This window comes from Euphorbia lathyris, chromosome 1, assembly GCF_963576675.1.
Source record: "Euphorbia lathyris chromosome 1, ddEupLath1.1, whole genome shotgun sequence".
In the NCBI taxonomy this organism is placed as follows: Eukaryota; Viridiplantae; Streptophyta; class Magnoliopsida; order Malpighiales; family Euphorbiaceae; genus Euphorbia; species Euphorbia lathyris.
In genome coordinates this window covers 15945312-15961750 of record NC_088910.1, presented here as the reverse complement: position 1 = coordinate 15961750, position 16439 = coordinate 15945312, and the positions used below count along the sequence as shown (strand labels likewise).

The 16439-nt window shown below is 33.3% G+C and overlaps 2 protein-coding genes across 5 annotated transcripts; both read right to left on the bottom strand.

Moving 5' to 3' along the window:
• Window positions 1-2057: 2057 nt before the first annotated feature.
• Window positions 2058-6288, bottom strand: LOC136222887 (ADP,ATP carrier protein 1, mitochondrial-like). The gene is made up of 3 exons (XM_066010574.1): window positions 5859-6288; window positions 3659-4033; window positions 2058-2556 (listed from the first exon to the last, which is right to left on the bottom strand). The coding sequence occupies exons 1-3, from the start codon at window positions 6243-6245 to the stop codon at window positions 2260-2262; spliced, it is 1059 nt and encodes a 352-aa protein (XP_065866646.1). The 5' UTR covers window positions 6246-6288; the 3' UTR covers window positions 2058-2259.
• A 1328-nt stretch (window positions 6289-7616) lies between these two features.
• On the bottom strand, window positions 7617-11247 carry LOC136222865 (uncharacterized). 4 transcript variants are annotated; one of them, XR_010685699.1, is made up of 3 exons: window positions 9116-11247; window positions 8245-8767; window positions 7617-8162 (listed from the first exon to the last, which is right to left on the bottom strand). XR_010685699.1 is itself a non-coding variant. In XM_066010564.1 (3 exons), exon 2 carries the CDS (start codon window positions 10374-10376, stop codon window positions 9153-9155), a length of 1224 nt encoding a protein of 407 aa, XP_065866636.1. In that variant the 5' UTR covers window positions 10377-10489; window positions 11072-11246; the 3' UTR covers window positions 7617-8767; window positions 9116-9152. The 4 variants fall into 4 exon arrangements, 3 of the variants coding, with proteins under 3 accessions (XP_065866636.1, XP_065866630.1, XP_065866632.1); XM_066010564.1 differs by having other exon boundaries at window positions 7617-8767; window positions 9116-10489; window positions 11072-11246; XM_066010558.1 differs by having other exon boundaries at window positions 7617-8767.
• Between the last annotated feature and the right edge of the window lie 5192 nt (window positions 11248-16439).

The window sequence follows — 16439 nt, the reverse complement described above, 5'->3', positions numbered from 1 at the left end:
AAATAAACAATTTATTCATTAATATTTATATCCTAAAACAATTGTCTATAGGACATAAACCCCAACACATGGGAATGGTTGTCGGAATTCCAGCGTGCTTATCCTTCTTTCCACCTTGAGGACAATGTGCTTTTCAATGAGGGAGAGAATCTTACGCCTATTATTAGTTCGGTCTCGGGAAAGACGACGGATAGTTAGAAGTATGGTTGTCAAAACCGGACCGGTCAAAGAACCGAAAAAGACAAAGGGTTAAGGGTTTGAGGTTTAACCGGGGTCCAACCGAGGTTTAACCGGTATTAAAAAATCATATGAAAATTATAATTCTATTCGTATTTAATCTTATAACATAGTATAATATTAACTATATTCATCAAAGTTATACTAATAATATTTATTTAATATCATAACAAATAAATATAAAAATTAAAAAAATATATTTTAAAAATTAATAGTGATTATTTTTATTAATAACTAACATGTAAATATGTTAATAGGATATGTATTTTATAATTCAACTTTAATCTTAATTTATTAGATTTTTAAAATTTATTTGTATATATTTAAAATTTAATACTCATTAAATTTCTTCAAAAAAAATATTAATTAAACTTTGTTAATATTGAGAAAATAAAATAATTTTTTAATGATATTTATCTAAATAGAAAAATAATACTAAATCATATTTTAATTATTTTTTTTTTTTGTAAGAAGGGAAGAAAAAAAAAACAAACAAACAAAAACCTAACCCGGGATCAGTCTAGGAAGACTGACCCCAATCCTATATTGGTGAGCATTAAAGTTTACATGCTAAAGGTCCAAGGTTCGAATCTTACTTTTGTTAAAATTTATATTTTTTTTAAGTAAACATGTCTAAAATCAAACCGGATCAAACCGCATAACCGGCACTGGGTCAATCGGTTTGTGGTTGAACCGGTCGGTTTGAACAGTTTTAAACGGTTTTTAAAGATTTAATAACCGGACCACCTCCGGCCCGGAACTGTGACCGGTTCCGGTCGAACCGGGTTGAACCGGCCGGTCTGGTCCGGGTTTGATAACCTTGGTTAAATGTTGATTAATGTTTTCCTAGTTAGATTAGGATTCTTTTTAGCATTGGCTATAAATACCCAATCAAGTTTGTACATTAGAAAATATAATAATAACTTTCTCATTCTTCAATCTTATTTAAACTTTTAAAGAGTTGACACTTACTCGAAGAGTGTAGTTTCATCGATACTAAAAGCATATCAAAATGTTCACAGATGCAGGGTGTCATTTTTCTGAAAAATGGTCTAGACCAACACATGGATCCCTCAGCTATAATGTCGACGTTGGTGTCTTCTCTGATGCAGGGTATTGCTCATATGGTTTTTTTTAATTCAGGACCATTTTGGTTTATGTTCAGCATCTAAAATGGGGGCTTTTGTAGGAAACTATGACCCTACTGTGGTAGAAGCTCTAGCTATTAAAGCTTTGAGCTGGATCAAAACTAATCATTTTAAGGGCATTATTCAGGTGTAATCAGACTTTCGTGTTGCAATTCAATTCAGGCTATCAAACTTGGTTCCTTTGGCTCTTATCCGGTAGATATTATCTCAGGATGTGTTGTCTTATTACGAGATGTAGAGCTTTGCTCCATCTCTTTTGTTAGACGTTCAATGAATTTGAAGACTCGTGCTTTAACTAAGACGGTTAATTCCAAGTCTAATTTGTGGTGAGTGAGTATGTCCACCACCTTTTATCAGCAATATTCTTTCCCTTGATTTGGTTTTAATAAATTTGTTTCTTTAAAAAAATATAAACAAAAATTTACATTCATTTTGAGAAATTTTTATCAATAATTATTTATTGATAATTTATAATAAATTTGTTTCTTTAAAAAAATATAAACAAAAATTTACATTCATTTTGAGAAATTTTTATCAATAATTATTTATTGATAATTTATAATAAATTATTAATTGTATTTTGAAATAGTTTGATTCTATTATATAATTATTTCAAATTTATAAACATCACAATTATTTATAGTTTGTATAAGTAATTAAAAAAGAATCAAGTAACAACTTTCAAATACATTTTTATTATTAGTAAAATGAGCTAAAATTTCAATCATAAAAGTAAAATGAGCTTTAATTTCAATCAAAAAACAATACTCTTTGGAGAAAGAATAAAAATCCAATAAAATCTTCAAACAAAATTCGAAAATGGAAACATTTTCGTCATCATCTACGGGAAGCAGAAAAGTGAAGTGATAGTTAATTAGGCTCCACCGGAGCCGAACTTCTTCCCGATAAGAATGACTTGAAGCTTGTCATATCCAGAAAGCACACCAGCACCGGCAATTGCACGAAGGATATTTGCTCCGGCACCTTTGAAGAGCGATTTCGGACCCTCTTTTTTTAGTATTTGAGAGAATGCATCGTATGAGCTCTTGTACTTGACAGCTTCTCCTGATGTCATCATCATTCTTCTTCGTACTGTGTCGATCGGATACGAGGCCAGTCCGGCACCGTTCGTCACCACCCAACCAAGGGCAAAGCTAGCCATGAAACTATCCTGAAATTGCATTATTTTTTAACAAAAGTTTAGCGGTAAATTACATTTATAGTCTTCAATTATAGTATTAATTCCAAACTTTGCATACAAATTCATGAACTTACACAACTATAATATTACGGTCCAAATTAACAAAAAAATCATTAAAAATTTAATTAAATAATAAGGATAAAATAGGTATTTTATAATGTAAATCAACGTTGTCCATCACATTTTTTGTATGGATTTTTGTTGATTTTGGACTAGTAATAGTGTAAGTTTAAAATTCTTGAATCAAATTAAGGTTATTTTTTAATCTAAAAATAATACGAATATTTAAATTAATATTACCATATTTTCTTAATATATTTTTTTTATATAAACCTTAACGTAGATAATGTAGATAATAAATTATATGTGACTCAGAAATATAATATGAATCATAATTACTTACACACGACAATCCTACATAAAAGTGGATAAGAAATTTATTAAATAGGTTTAAGATGGGTCGAGGTTAATCTACTAATCTAAATCAAATAAATGTCATAAATGTATAAAAATTATTATATTCTTTTATATTTCTAACATGTTACCTTTAATATCAGTAGTAAAATTATACTCTAACCCGCAAAAGAGACAGAAACCAACGCCTTATTGAGTGTCTATGAGATTTTTTGCATGAAATTAAGATTGACTCAATAGACATTGGCCCTGTTGGCCTGTTTGGTAAAGATTTTTTTTTTTTGAATAAAATTAGAGGTTTGAGCCACTTTAGAGATTTTGACTAGTCAAACCTCTAGTAGTGGTGTTTGATGAACGGAGATTTGAAAGAATTTATTGAATCCAAAAATCTAATTTTGAAAAATCTCATTTTAGAAGCTTTTTCAATTAGCTTTATTGCTCCATATCTTTTTAAGCATATTTTTACCCTTAATTATTACCTTTTATCACTAAATAAATATTTTATCATGTTTTTATTTGTCACTCAAGTTTTATACAATCAGCTAACAGCTATTTGCCAAACAATACGTTAACTCACAAAAATATTAACACAACCTACACAAATTTTCACCCCTAATTTGGATTTAACTGAAAACTAAACATAGCAAAATTTACTAACCTGAAGCTTTCCGGTGAGGACAACCGGCTTCAAAGAGTCGTACATTCCAAAATACAAGCCACGGTATACAATGATACCAACACAAGAAATGTTGAATCCACGATAAAGTCCAGCAATACCGTCAGACTTTAGAGTTTTCCGGTAAACATCAATCAAGCCATTGAATTGTCTATCCCCTCCTCCTTTCTTTGCCGACTTGCCGTCGTTGGCAAGACGGGTTCTAGCATAGTCTAAGGAGTAGGTTAAGAAAAGGGAAGAGGCTCCGGCAGCACCGCCCGATGCTAAGTTACCCGCGAACCATTTCCAGTAGCCATCACGATCCTTCTTCAAGTTGAAGAGACTCTTGAAGTAATCTTTGAATGCAAAGTTAAAGGCCTGTAAGTAGAAGAAAAATATATTGTATATGGTCAAAGCAACTAATAAAAATTACTAGATAATAAGAAACTTTTAAGCAATGTTATAAAATTCGGATAGGAGGTCGAACCAAACCGAATTGATAACTAAGTCAAGGTTCCATTAATCAATTGATTGATTCGGATCAGTTAAACCGGATGACATCATAATATATATTTTTTATAATTAAAACATAAAAAAAACTAATTAAGGTTGGATTGAAGCTCTGACGAACCTCGAACTAAGTAGCCGGATAATTTATAAAAAAAACATAAAACTATATATGTAAATATAAGGCAAAAAGCATCTTGAGGCCCCTGATCTTTCATTGTTTGGTGCATTAAGCCCTCGATCTTTTATTTAGACACATTGAACCCCTGATCTTTCACCATTTGGTGCATTAAGCCCCCGATCTTTCATTTAGACAGATTGAGCCCTTTATCTTTCATATATGGGTGTATTAGGTCCTTCCATAAATCAATTAATATATAGGTTTATTAAGGGCATGTTTGGTGTGACAACAAATGATGTTCTAAAAATGACAAATTCTAAAATAAAAAATATATTATACAAATTAATAAAAATAATTTAAATAAAAAATAAAAAATTTATTGAACACAATAAAACCTTGTTTTTCGATAATTATGTTCTAAAAATAAAAATATTGTTAAAATTGAAGCACATTTTGTGGAAATAAGAAGGGTAATTTTATCAATAACAAGTAACTACAAACAAATGTTCATGAAAAGAGCTTTTCGTGAAAAGCTCCAAAATGTTGCAGTGTCCAGAGAAAATACGAAACGCTGTAGTTATATAAACCTAACCAAACATTATTTAAAATTATTGATAAAATTACCCTTCTTATTTCCACAAAATGTGCTTCAATTTTAACATTATTTTTATTTTTAGAACATAATTATCGAAAAACAAGGTTTTATTGTGTTCAATAATTTTTTTATTTTTTATTTTTTATTTTAAATTATTTTTATTGATTTGTATAATATATTTTTTATTTTAGAATTTGTTATTTTTAGAACATTATTTGTTGTCACACCAAACATGCCCTTAATAAACCTATATATTAATTGATTTACGGAAGGGCTTAATACACCAATATATGAAAGATCAAGGGCTCAATGTGTCTAAATGAAATTTGAGGGCTTAATGCACCAAATGATGAAAGATCAGGAGCTTAATGTGTCTAAATAAAAGATCGAGGGCTTATTACACCAAACAATGAAAGATCAGGACCTCAGGATGCTTTTTGCCTAAATATAATATAATGTATATTTTTTTTTATGTAGTTTAATTATAAAATTTACTATACTTTTAAATTTTGTATATTTAATATTAAGTAAACTATTTGACTATATTGTAAGATAAATTAATTTTTAAAATATTTATGAAGATACATATAAAAAAAATATATTGAATAATATTTTAAATTTTTAATTTTTAAATATTAGTATAATATATAAATTTATATTGTTTTTTAACAATAAATTTATATCCTTGGTAATAGTCACAAATTGAAAGTTATTTTAGTGATAATATATGTATATTTAATTGTTAGCGCAAATTCGAACATTTACCTATATATATAAATTAAATATGAGTGAAACATTAATCGGATAACCGGTCAGGTCCAATTTGATGGACGTTAAAAAATCCACATCAATCAGATCAGAGACCTGACTGGTTCGGTCCCATTTTCACAACAATGCTTTATAAGATGAACATTTTTAGGTGGGAACCGATAAGTTAGACAAAATCGGCTCTACCGACTTATGAAGAGATCTAGTTATACCTGAGTGGGGAAGTAACGGATAATATTGGTAGTGTTGCTTCTCCACAAAGCACCGACGCCTTCTTCTTTGATAGTTCTACTAAAACAATCTCCAATTCCGTTATAAGGTTGAGATAACCGGCCGGCCTTGATCATCTCGTTCTGGTTTTGGATCAAAAGCTTCACACGTTCAAGTGGAGCTGCAGCTGTTTTAGAAACAGCTGCAGAAACTCCACCCATCAGAAAATCTGTAGCAAACCCCGACAACCCTTTCTCCGACGGAGATTGAACCACAAACACCTCATCATATGCCCTTGATCTGTACTGATTCCTCTGCTGGAAATTATAAGATAGGCCAGGCGCGTTTTGTGCTAGTGTTGGTAATGTAGTTTGTTGATTTTCAGCCATTTGTTGTTACTTTGTGTTTGTGATCCTGCAAAAGCTGTGAATTGAGTTGAGAATTTTTAGAAGATGATTTTTATAGGTAACGTGAAGATGTTGCAGGTGAAATTGGCTTCTTCTTCCTCTTTCAACTTTTTGAAATTTCTTCTAAGGAAAGTAACAATTTCCCAACTTTGACTTTTTTTTTATTTTGTGATCTTTGACCCAAAAATTGATTAGGCTCCCGACATGATTAACCTTCTATGAAACCATTTTGGATCAGTTGAATATAAACAAATTCATAGAAACTAATAAATCACTTTAATCAAATTCACGTAATCACTATTGTTTTAAATAAAATCATTAAATAAAGAGGTTAATTAAGAGATTAAAATGATGAAAGTCTTAGACCCTGTTTGCTAAAGAGTTTTTTAAATCAAAATTAGAAATTGGTATTTGGTGGAAAGATGTTTGAAAGAACTTATCGAATCCAAAAAATCAATTTTAAAAAACTGAGATTTTTACCCCTATTTACTAATATCTAATCCAAAATAAAGATTTTATCATAATTTTATACAAACAACTATTAACAATCAGTTAAATTTTACCAAACAAGTTTATACAATCAGCTAGCAGCTATTTGCCAAACAGGATCTTGATATGTTAAACCTTTTTTTAGAAGGATCGGTCTTCCAATACCCAAAGTCGAATGTATAGATGACTGGAATTTCTTTTTACAATAATTCAAGTAGTGACACATCAATTCATTATCCGATGATTGGATTCAAAATTGTAATCGAGCAAAACCGAACAAAGCTTTGACATGCTCATTCTCGACTCGCGGCGAGCTCAAACTCAGCATCCTGCTTGCGAACAACTCGTTAATTTTGTCCATAAACTTCGTTGCATTTGAATTTTCTTTAATACAAAAACTACATAGTATAAAGTTTGCACAAAACTACATTATTTTACATTTTTCCGTTTATAGAAATACTATTATTAAAAAAAATGATGGAACCAAGCTTACTCATAAATGTGTTCATAAACATTATAATCGAGCTTATTCATGAACTATAATAGAACCTGCTTTCGAGTCGCGTACAACAACAAATAATATAGTAATTACTGATAACATGAATCGTCCCTATATTGATTTAAATATGAAACTGTTTCAACAATATAGGAACCGTTTGGTTCGATTGTTACTATTATTGCTGATAATTAGTAAATTTTAACTGATTTTTCTTTTGGGAGTACAACAACAAACACGGAAATTAAACGGACACAGTTATAAATAATTCCCCCCAAAAGAAATTTCTTAATGAAGTTCTTAAAGTCTGAATTTTGTACTCTATCTAGAAAGAATCTGGTCAACCAATAATATAGTAATTACTGCAATTCAAAAAATAATATTAACACATCTAATTAGACATTTGAAAAAGGTGCAGAAATTTTTCAGTCAAATTTGGCTATCAAGCAGGTTGAACATCCACATGCTAAAAAGAATATAGAATATTCAGCATCATTTCAACAACCAGCAGCAGCTTCTCATCTACCTACACATACACTTTCCCTAAAGAATCTTCTAAATATAAGTAAACATCATCAACAGCAAAACAATGCTGCTTTTTCCTATTATCTGGGAAGAAATATTAATGTCGTCGGGTTGAGAAATAGGGCTGGTAATTTCTGACAAGGCAACTCGATGTACAAAGACAATCCGCCTAACATGATCCCTTTGATGCGATTCTCATTTTTTATTGCATTTATATCATATATAATCACGTGAAATATATATTGGGACCTTATCTTGAACTGTGTAGGTCTCTCAACTATCTGTGGATGTCGAGGCCTCGCTGATTGAGAATACGAATACCAACCAAGTCGGCCCTATTTTCCAGCAATGACCGGTCAAGGTCAATCAAAGTAATGCCATGCGCTTTGCTGGATGAGAGAAAGAACCATAAGCATTAGATAGAGTAGCGGGAAGGGCGGAGTGAATACTCGGCAAAGTCAGCCATCTTACCCAGCAATCACCATAGGCTTGGTTTCAGCGAGTTCAAGAGATGAGGATTAAGTGAGTTCAGTGGCGGTGGAAGAGTTCAATAGAAAGCAACTGATTCAACACCTAATAGGGGAATCTCAAGAGGTTTCCTTTCCTTATCACAATCACAATTACTAATAGAAAGAGTAGTTTTCCTGTTCCGCTTGTTCCCGCCCATTCTGTCTCGCCCTAAATGGAATTGCTCTCTTAGTTAGGCTGTGCCCCGACCTGAGTCCCCACTTCCGTTCTTTCTCTGCCCGCAACCCAAGAAGTTGGCAAAGCCAACACAACATTAGTTAGGCCCGTCCCCTTCATTCTATGTTGACCCCGGCCCGGGACTGGCTTTTTGGGAAGTCTGTTCCCACCACACTCACGGCCCAGCTGGCCTGCCAGCAGTAGTGGGAATTCTCCCGTCCCCTGGTCAAAGATTTGGTTGGATGCTGTATCTACTCCATGAGATCATGTTACATAACATGATTATGACACGACAACTGTATTGACACCCCTAATAAGAAAGGATATTACGGCAACTGAAAACTCAATACCAATTTGGAAGTGCCAATCCAAGAAACTAAATGCATAAATTTACAGGCAATAAATGAACAAAATAGATGGTGTTTCTAAATATTTTACCACTCAGTCAAACAGAATAAAGTTGCAAGCAACCAAGTAGATGGAACAATGGTAGATGAGTGCTCAAAAGGCTGCTGAATATTAAGTTATATGAAAATCAATCAGACAATCCTAAGGTTAATCTAATGACATGCACCTTTTCAACTTTATATCAAATATTATTATTAGACAATCAGAGAACCCTAAGGTTAATGTAAAGTATATAGTGGGGAAAGCATACCACGTAAAAGGCGCGGATGGTCAGTTACTTGAAGTAATCATTTATGTCTACATAAATCAATTTGATCTCTTCCTTGCAGTCTCTCAATACCCAGAGAAGCAGGGGATGTTTCGGAGTTTCGAATATCCATTTCCAGTTGCTTCTGCCTCATTTGCAATATGCTTTGTTCGTTCTCGAGTCTCATCCTCTCATTTTCCAGCCGCAACCTCTCAAACTCCCTGTCTTTCTTGTGGCAGTATCTCAACCACTTGAACCGTTGTTTCTCGAGCTCAAAAGCTTCAGCCTGGATGTTGACTCTATGCTCCAGGAGCTGCAACTTTTTCTTTTTAATCCAGTCCCTTTTCTCCCATAAAGGTACGGTAGGATCTTGAAAATTCCTAGCCATTTCAACTTCAAAGCTGTCGTATCCCACTGATTGAGACCAACGATTGGCGTCCCCTTCGTTTCTCATATTCCTATCAGCATACTGGCCCATCCTTTCAACATCTTCATTAGCATGGTTATCGTCTTCATTATTCGATTCATCATCTTCGTCACTGTCATCATGGCCCTCAGCTTCCTCTTCCTCCGAGCCATTAATGTCTTTCGAGAATCTTTCAAGAGGTAATAGACAGCCTTGAGGATCTATATCATGGCAATCGGGTAACCTTTGCCCATTATGGTAAGCACACATTTCCTTATAGAACAAATGTTTCGAGCTCAATATCTTTCTAACGTCATGCTTCGCGTTAGCTGAAAGTTGAGGCATCGAATCCATAAGAGCAGGGTTCTCCACCACTCTACAACTAGTCCCCCTTCCAAGAATCTCATTCAATCTCTTGTACCTCTTATTCAAATCGTTAAACTTATCTTCACATTGCTGAGGCGAAACATGACAGCCCTTACTGATCATTATCTTCGACACTGTTTTCCACTTTCCTTTCTTCTGCAAAATCCCCGATTTCCTCTTGACACCCTCACCACCATCAACTGCACCGTCATCACCTACACAAGTAACCACTGCTATAAGAAGCCTAACCACTTCATCTGTCCATTTCATCCGCTGCCACGGAGATCCATTTTTACCCTTACCCCCACTCGAGTGCTCACCATTGCCATCTTCCGTGAAACTCGGCTCATCATCTTCACTCATATTGCAGGTATTTGTGGCATTAAAATGGCTAACTGCTTTCCCTTTATTGATATTGGAACAGTATGCTCTTGGTATTGAACCTTTCTCTTCCATCACCCGATCATTATCGAGTCCCCCTAGTAAATTCATGTGATGATGATGGTGGCCTAAAGAGGGATGATTCAATAGCTGCTGTTTATGAATTGGTGCCTCGAGGTCTAATAATCCACCAACTGGACTACTTGATAAATGACCTCCCAAACCTGAACCATCCATATGTCAATGAACTAAATCCCCAAATTCTAAAACCTAATGTGTTCAGCTCAGTTCAGTTGCTACAAATACCAGCAAGAAGAAACAATCTAAAATCTCATATTTTGCCTATTATAAAATTCAAAAAAGCAACAAAAAACACTTGATTAAACCGAATCTAACAACATGCCTCATCCAAACTGATCTCTCCATTATTACATACTAAAGCAACCCCCAATTCCCGAATTCCACTTCTTCGGATTTCCCTCCATTTGTTCATCAACAGCAACAACGGAAAACGAAAACCACAAAACTGAGACTCCACAAAGTCAACAAACAAGTATAGATTGTATCAAAACCTAACAATATGAAGCATCCCCAATCCTTGATCAAGGACAATTCTCTAAAGATTGTTGAGAATACGAGTCAGATCAAAACTCCAAAATGAGCAATTAACTTAATCCAGAGTCTGGCATAATTAATATCGGAAAGGAAAATTGGAAGTTTCCGAAAGAATCAAAGGAGGGACAAGTATGAAATGAAGCAGAGCTAAAAATAGTAAGATCATAAACTAAAAGGTAGTTCCAGCTTACCTCTTTAATGATCTATAATGGAGATTTCACCTTGTGGAAGAGAAGGAGACAGGAAACAGGTTCCGGTCAAAACAATTTCAAGGAGAAAGACAGAGAGAGTGAGAGAGATGCGTGATTTTGGTATGATGCTGTGTCTTTGAAAGAGTGTTTTATCACAGCTATGTGATGTTATTACTAACTAACTTCATCTTTCTTTCCCAATCTATTATGGGCATTGGTGCAAAAGTACATATGACTTTGCTTATTAACTTTGAGTAAATAATTTATTCATCTTGAAGTTTGTGCACACTAAATTATATACGTGGTATATAACCTTTATCTATTTTCACACCTTACCGTATTATCTAAAATTTTTCGCACCATGTTTTTTGTGATGCTTCCCCATTTACACTCTTTCTTTAGGTAAATTTCATCAATGGTGTACAACTTTTACCTTAAATCACACTTTGGTGTACAACCTTCAATTTGTCTCACTAATATATACGAACTTAGGGGTGACCTCCCACTTTAGTGTACAGTAGGTAAAAATGACCTGTTTGACCGGTCAACTCGAAGTCAATGCGCCACATCAGTATTTTTTATCATATTAATTAATTAATAAAAGTTGGACCCACAAATTATAAAAAAATTAATTTTATCTATTTCTTTTTTTTACCTTTTACCTCAATCTCTCCATCTTCTTCCCCTTATTTCTTTCTTTCCCTCAAAATTTCTCTCTCTAACTCCTTCCCCCTTTCTCTTTCTCTTTCTTCTCTGCTGTTTAAGGTAATTTTGAGAATTCAGCCCCCAAAAAATAATTGGAAGCATTCAGACTTTCTTCTTTGATATTTAAGATAATTTTAAGAATTCAGCCCCTCAAAAATAATTGGAAGCATTCAGAATATAATAAACCTCATCCATTCCCTGTGTTCTTCTTTATTTCCGATATCGCCGGAATGTTTTCTGCACCATTCAACAACCTTCTTTATTTTCTGCACCCAGACCCAGAAACCATTACCCATATTCCAGAGCTCAAACAATTGCTAAAGGCCAGAAAGAGCTCGTGGAAATGGTTAGTAAGATTCCCGGAGTAATGGTTGAAATTGTGAAAATTGGCATGAAATTGATGACATCAAACTATAGAATCCGCAAGTAGAAGTTATGAACACTTGAAAGTTATAAATTGAACAATGAAAGAAAGAGATTAAAACAATAGAAAATAAAAAAACAGCAGCATCCACATAATTCTATCACAAGACTTGGGAGGAGAAAGATTAGGTTCTGCAAGGAATTGACGGTGTCCATTGTATCCATAAGAAGACGCCAAATATGCAACAGCCAATCAGAAAAGACAAATCGGAAAGAGCAGACTTGGTGATACGAATCTGTTTCTTGAGGTCCTGATGAATTCTTCATTAATAAAATCAGCAAACTGATTAAAACCTATCTTGAATAGTCTGGCTTCATCTTTGTTGAAGGATTGAATGATTCAATGAGAATTGGGTTGTGAAAGCTATAGGAAATGATAGATGTTGTAATGGATGATTGAGAATTAGGAGATGTTGGAATGATTATATACAAACTATATTTCTGCTCTCAAATGGTTTATCACAATGAAAAACAAGGTGTCCAGAAAAACATTATGATAGTAGCTAATCTTGTATTTGGATTTATAAATCTTTTATAGCTAATAACTGAATGTATAATGGTTTTTGGTAGACAAATATTAATTCTGATTTTCGTAGAGAGAGAAACAAGGTAAAGAGAGGTGTTAGAGAGAGAAAGGGAGGAGGAAGGAGGAATGGGGAAGAAAAGGGTAAATAAGTAATTTTATATCAGATTGTCAAATTTTGACTTTTTGACCGGTCAAATTGCTGACGTGGCGCGTTGACCGGTCATTTTTACCTGCTATACACTAAAGTGAGAGGTTACCTATAAGTTCGTATATATTAATGAGACAAATTGAAGGTTGTACACTAAAGTGTGAAATGGGACAAACGTCGTACACCATTGATGCAATTTACCCCTCTTTCTTTCTACCTTTTCTTTCTTTCTCTTCTTTAAAAAAAGACAACAGTCCCCTATTATCTTCTTTCTTTCCCACAAGATTGAAACCATAGCGCAACCCCTTTTTAGGATCGATCTCTCTCTCCGGAGTTGCATGCTCTTCTTCCTCGTATCATCAGCGGACGTTCCAATAGAGTTCTTCCTCCGCCGGTTCAACTCCTTCTGATGAAGGTAGAAATTTCCTTGTCTCGTTTTTGTCTCCTTCTATTTTTATTTCAACGATTTCTTGCTACATTTTGATTTTTCATTCAGATCTTTCTTCTCTAGTTTGATTCTGATTTGAAGCTCTATTTTTTTTTCCAGATCTAGGCTTCTGGTGCTTGGCAAGATATATTAACTCCTTCTTTGGTTTTTGTATGTTCATGATGACCATTAAGGGTGGCAATGGAGCGGAAAAACGAAAACCGTGGAGATCCGAACCGATGGGGCTGGAAAAAAACAAAAACTTTAGATGCGGGGCTGGGGTGGGTGTTACTATCTCTGAACCGCGGGTATCCGCAAACCGCCCGTAAAAAACCGATCGTAAAATCTCCGCAAAATTCTAAAACAATAAAATAAAATATTATATATATATATATATATATATATATATAAATAAGATAATTAGTATTTAAATTTGATTAAAATAATAATTAGTATTGTGATAAGTTAACTAATACTATTATCTACATCTACAACAATTTAATTTAGCTTAAATTATTAAAAAAAATCAGTACTTTAATTAAAAAAACTTATCTATGTATTTTATTTTATTCTATAGTTTCTTTTCTATCTATGATCTATCCAAAAGTAAAAAAAAACATTATAATAAACTAACCCTAAAAATCCTATCTATAATTTGTCGATTCTTTTATTTTCTTCTCTCCTTCGGACATAGCGCCACTCCTTCTTCACTTTTCTTCTCTCCTTTTCTTCACTTCAGACAACACCGTTCTCGATTCTTCTAGCATCTTCTTCAAATCGACCTTCTACTCTCGATGAATCATAAGCATCTTCAGGCTCCTCGGCTTCTACTCGACAACACAGTAGAAGCATCTTCAGGCAACTGGTTTATACCAGTAACACGTGGGGAATTTTAAATTTGGGGATTGGGTAACTTTTTAAATTTGAGGAATTTTTTAAATTTTATTTGGGGATTCTCCGAAACCTGTGGGGAACCATGCGGACAGGTGTGGGTGCCAAAAAAATCCCCGAATTTTTTTTGGGATTCTCTGAAATCGCCCTCGAAAATATTGGAAGCGGAATGGAGGATGCAAAACCGTCTCCGCCCCGTCCCGTTGCCACCCCTAATGACCATAGATGAAAACAGAACTAAATTGCTTCTTTTGTTTTTTTTTTTTTTTACAAACAAACTTGCTGGTTCAAAATGAAAAAACGGTTTTGGGAATTGAAAGCAGGAGTTTGAATAAATGAATTCTTCTCCTTTTTCTAGGAAAGTTAAACAAACATAAATGATTTTTTTTATTCTAATGAATGAATTTCTGGAAAATCAAGTGATTAGAGATGAATGAATTAAAAAATATGGGAGAAATTTGGATTCTAGTGAGGGAAACAATAGAAGGGTATAAAGGTTATTTGGTTTTTAGTGGGCTTTTTTTTAATTAGAAAAAAGTGAAAAATGATTGTGTGATATAGTTGACCTGCATTGAACGGTCACAAAAACCGACTGTACACTTTAGTGAGAAGTCATCTGAAGGTTGTACACTTTAGTGTGAAAAAATTTAGGTTCTACATCAAAATGTGAAAATAGATAAAGGTTGTACATCACATATGTAATTTACTCCATATTAATACAAGTGATTTCTTCTATTCATATAAAACAATAAATTTAATCATTTAGTATGTATTTAATTAAATTTTATATAACTTTGTATTATATTAATTACAAATATAAAAAATAATATTGGTAATAAAATTGTATTATTATTTATTACATTTGTAAGTAAAAATGTATAATGAAATTTATAATAATAAAAAGAAGAAATTTATAATAACTTATGGTGGAGAAGTAGGATTTCTGAAGTTAGTACCGGACAGAAATAGCAAAAAACTAAAATTAGCTAGTGAGAGTAAAAGAGAGAGTTCAAGGTCTTTTACCATAAATTAGGTTTTACTATTTACACAGATTGAACATTTGGTCCAATGTCCATAAATATCGTTGGACTATGGCTAAGTAGACATGTTTCTTGCTAGGCTTGCCCTTTGGATGGGCAAAAAGGACTGAAATGGAGTTGGCCCATGAGCTCATATTCTTTATTAATTAATCCCCTTCCACAACATGTGGCGACCGAACCATTTGATGTGAGGTCCTGAGAGGGAGAGCGAAGTGTAGTGCTTGACGTCGCTAATGGAAATGCACCCAACTTGGTTGCCTGACTTTGAGTAGTTTGTGTGAGTTACATGCGTCGTTTTTAGCGCTAAAGTTTATGGTTACCTGTTGATGTCTTGTGCTTGTAAAAAGCATGTGTCATTAAAAGGCAAAAATAATTGTTGTGTCAGAATGACATGTGGATCGAGTTTGCTGTACATGGTAATAATTAGTATGACTCTTCACCTTCCCTCAAAGGGGGAGAGTTTTCCTGCCAACAAATTTTCATCTTTGTAGATACCCATTTTTGTCCGGGACATTTTTTGAACCTTAACTGATTATATTTGGAATTCTAACAAATTCGTGAATTATATTAGAAATGCAAACTTTCAATTACAAGTATAATTTATTAAGAAAATTATATTTTATACCAATTTTTTTTATATCTCGATATAATTATCAAATTATATTAGAGATGTGATTTATTGGAATAGAAATATTTTTCAGGTCATAATTATATTTGAAACATAATTTGTTGTATTCTAAATATGATTTTTTGGAATAGTTATATTTCAAATTTATTAGTTAAACTCAATTTATATCTAAACGGTTAGATTAATTCTCCAGCTTATTAATTATGAAATCATATTGGAAAATGTTTGTATTTTTTTTTTTTTTGGTAGAAAAGGAAAAGAAAAACGAATAACAACAAACTACCCAGGAATTAGCCTAGGGAAGCTAACCCCAATCATATCTTCTAAGAGAAGATGAGAGATGAAACTAGGGGAAACAGGAAGGGTAGTAACGCCTAACGTCCCTTCATGGCCCGCCGCCGCCAAGCGATCAGCAACACGATTCTGCTCTCTAAAAATGTGTCTGAACTCTACGAACTCAAAGGAGGAGCAAAGCCTTATAATAGCTTTGATGAGGTTGCGATTGTTAAGACCCATAGAATGATTCTCAGAAATCATTTTGATTGCTTCCAAATTATCAGACTCCACAGAGAGCCTCTTA

Coding starts and splice junctions, on each gene's coding strand:
- LOC136222887 (XM_066010574.1), bottom strand. CDS start 6,245: ATGGCTGAAAATCAACAAACTACATTACCAACACTAGCACAAAACGCG. Junction 4,034..5,858: donor TCCGTTACTTCCCCACTCAG/GTATAACTAGAT, acceptor TTCTACTTACAG/GCCTTTAACTTTGCATTCAA. Junction 2,557..3,658: donor TCCTCACCGGAAAGCTTCAG/GTTAGTAAATTT, acceptor ATGCAATTTCAG/GATAGTTTCATGGCTAGCTT.
- LOC136222865 (XM_066010558.1), bottom strand. CDS start 10,502: ATGGATGGTTCAGGTTTGGGAGGTCATTTATCAAGTAGTCCAGTTGGT.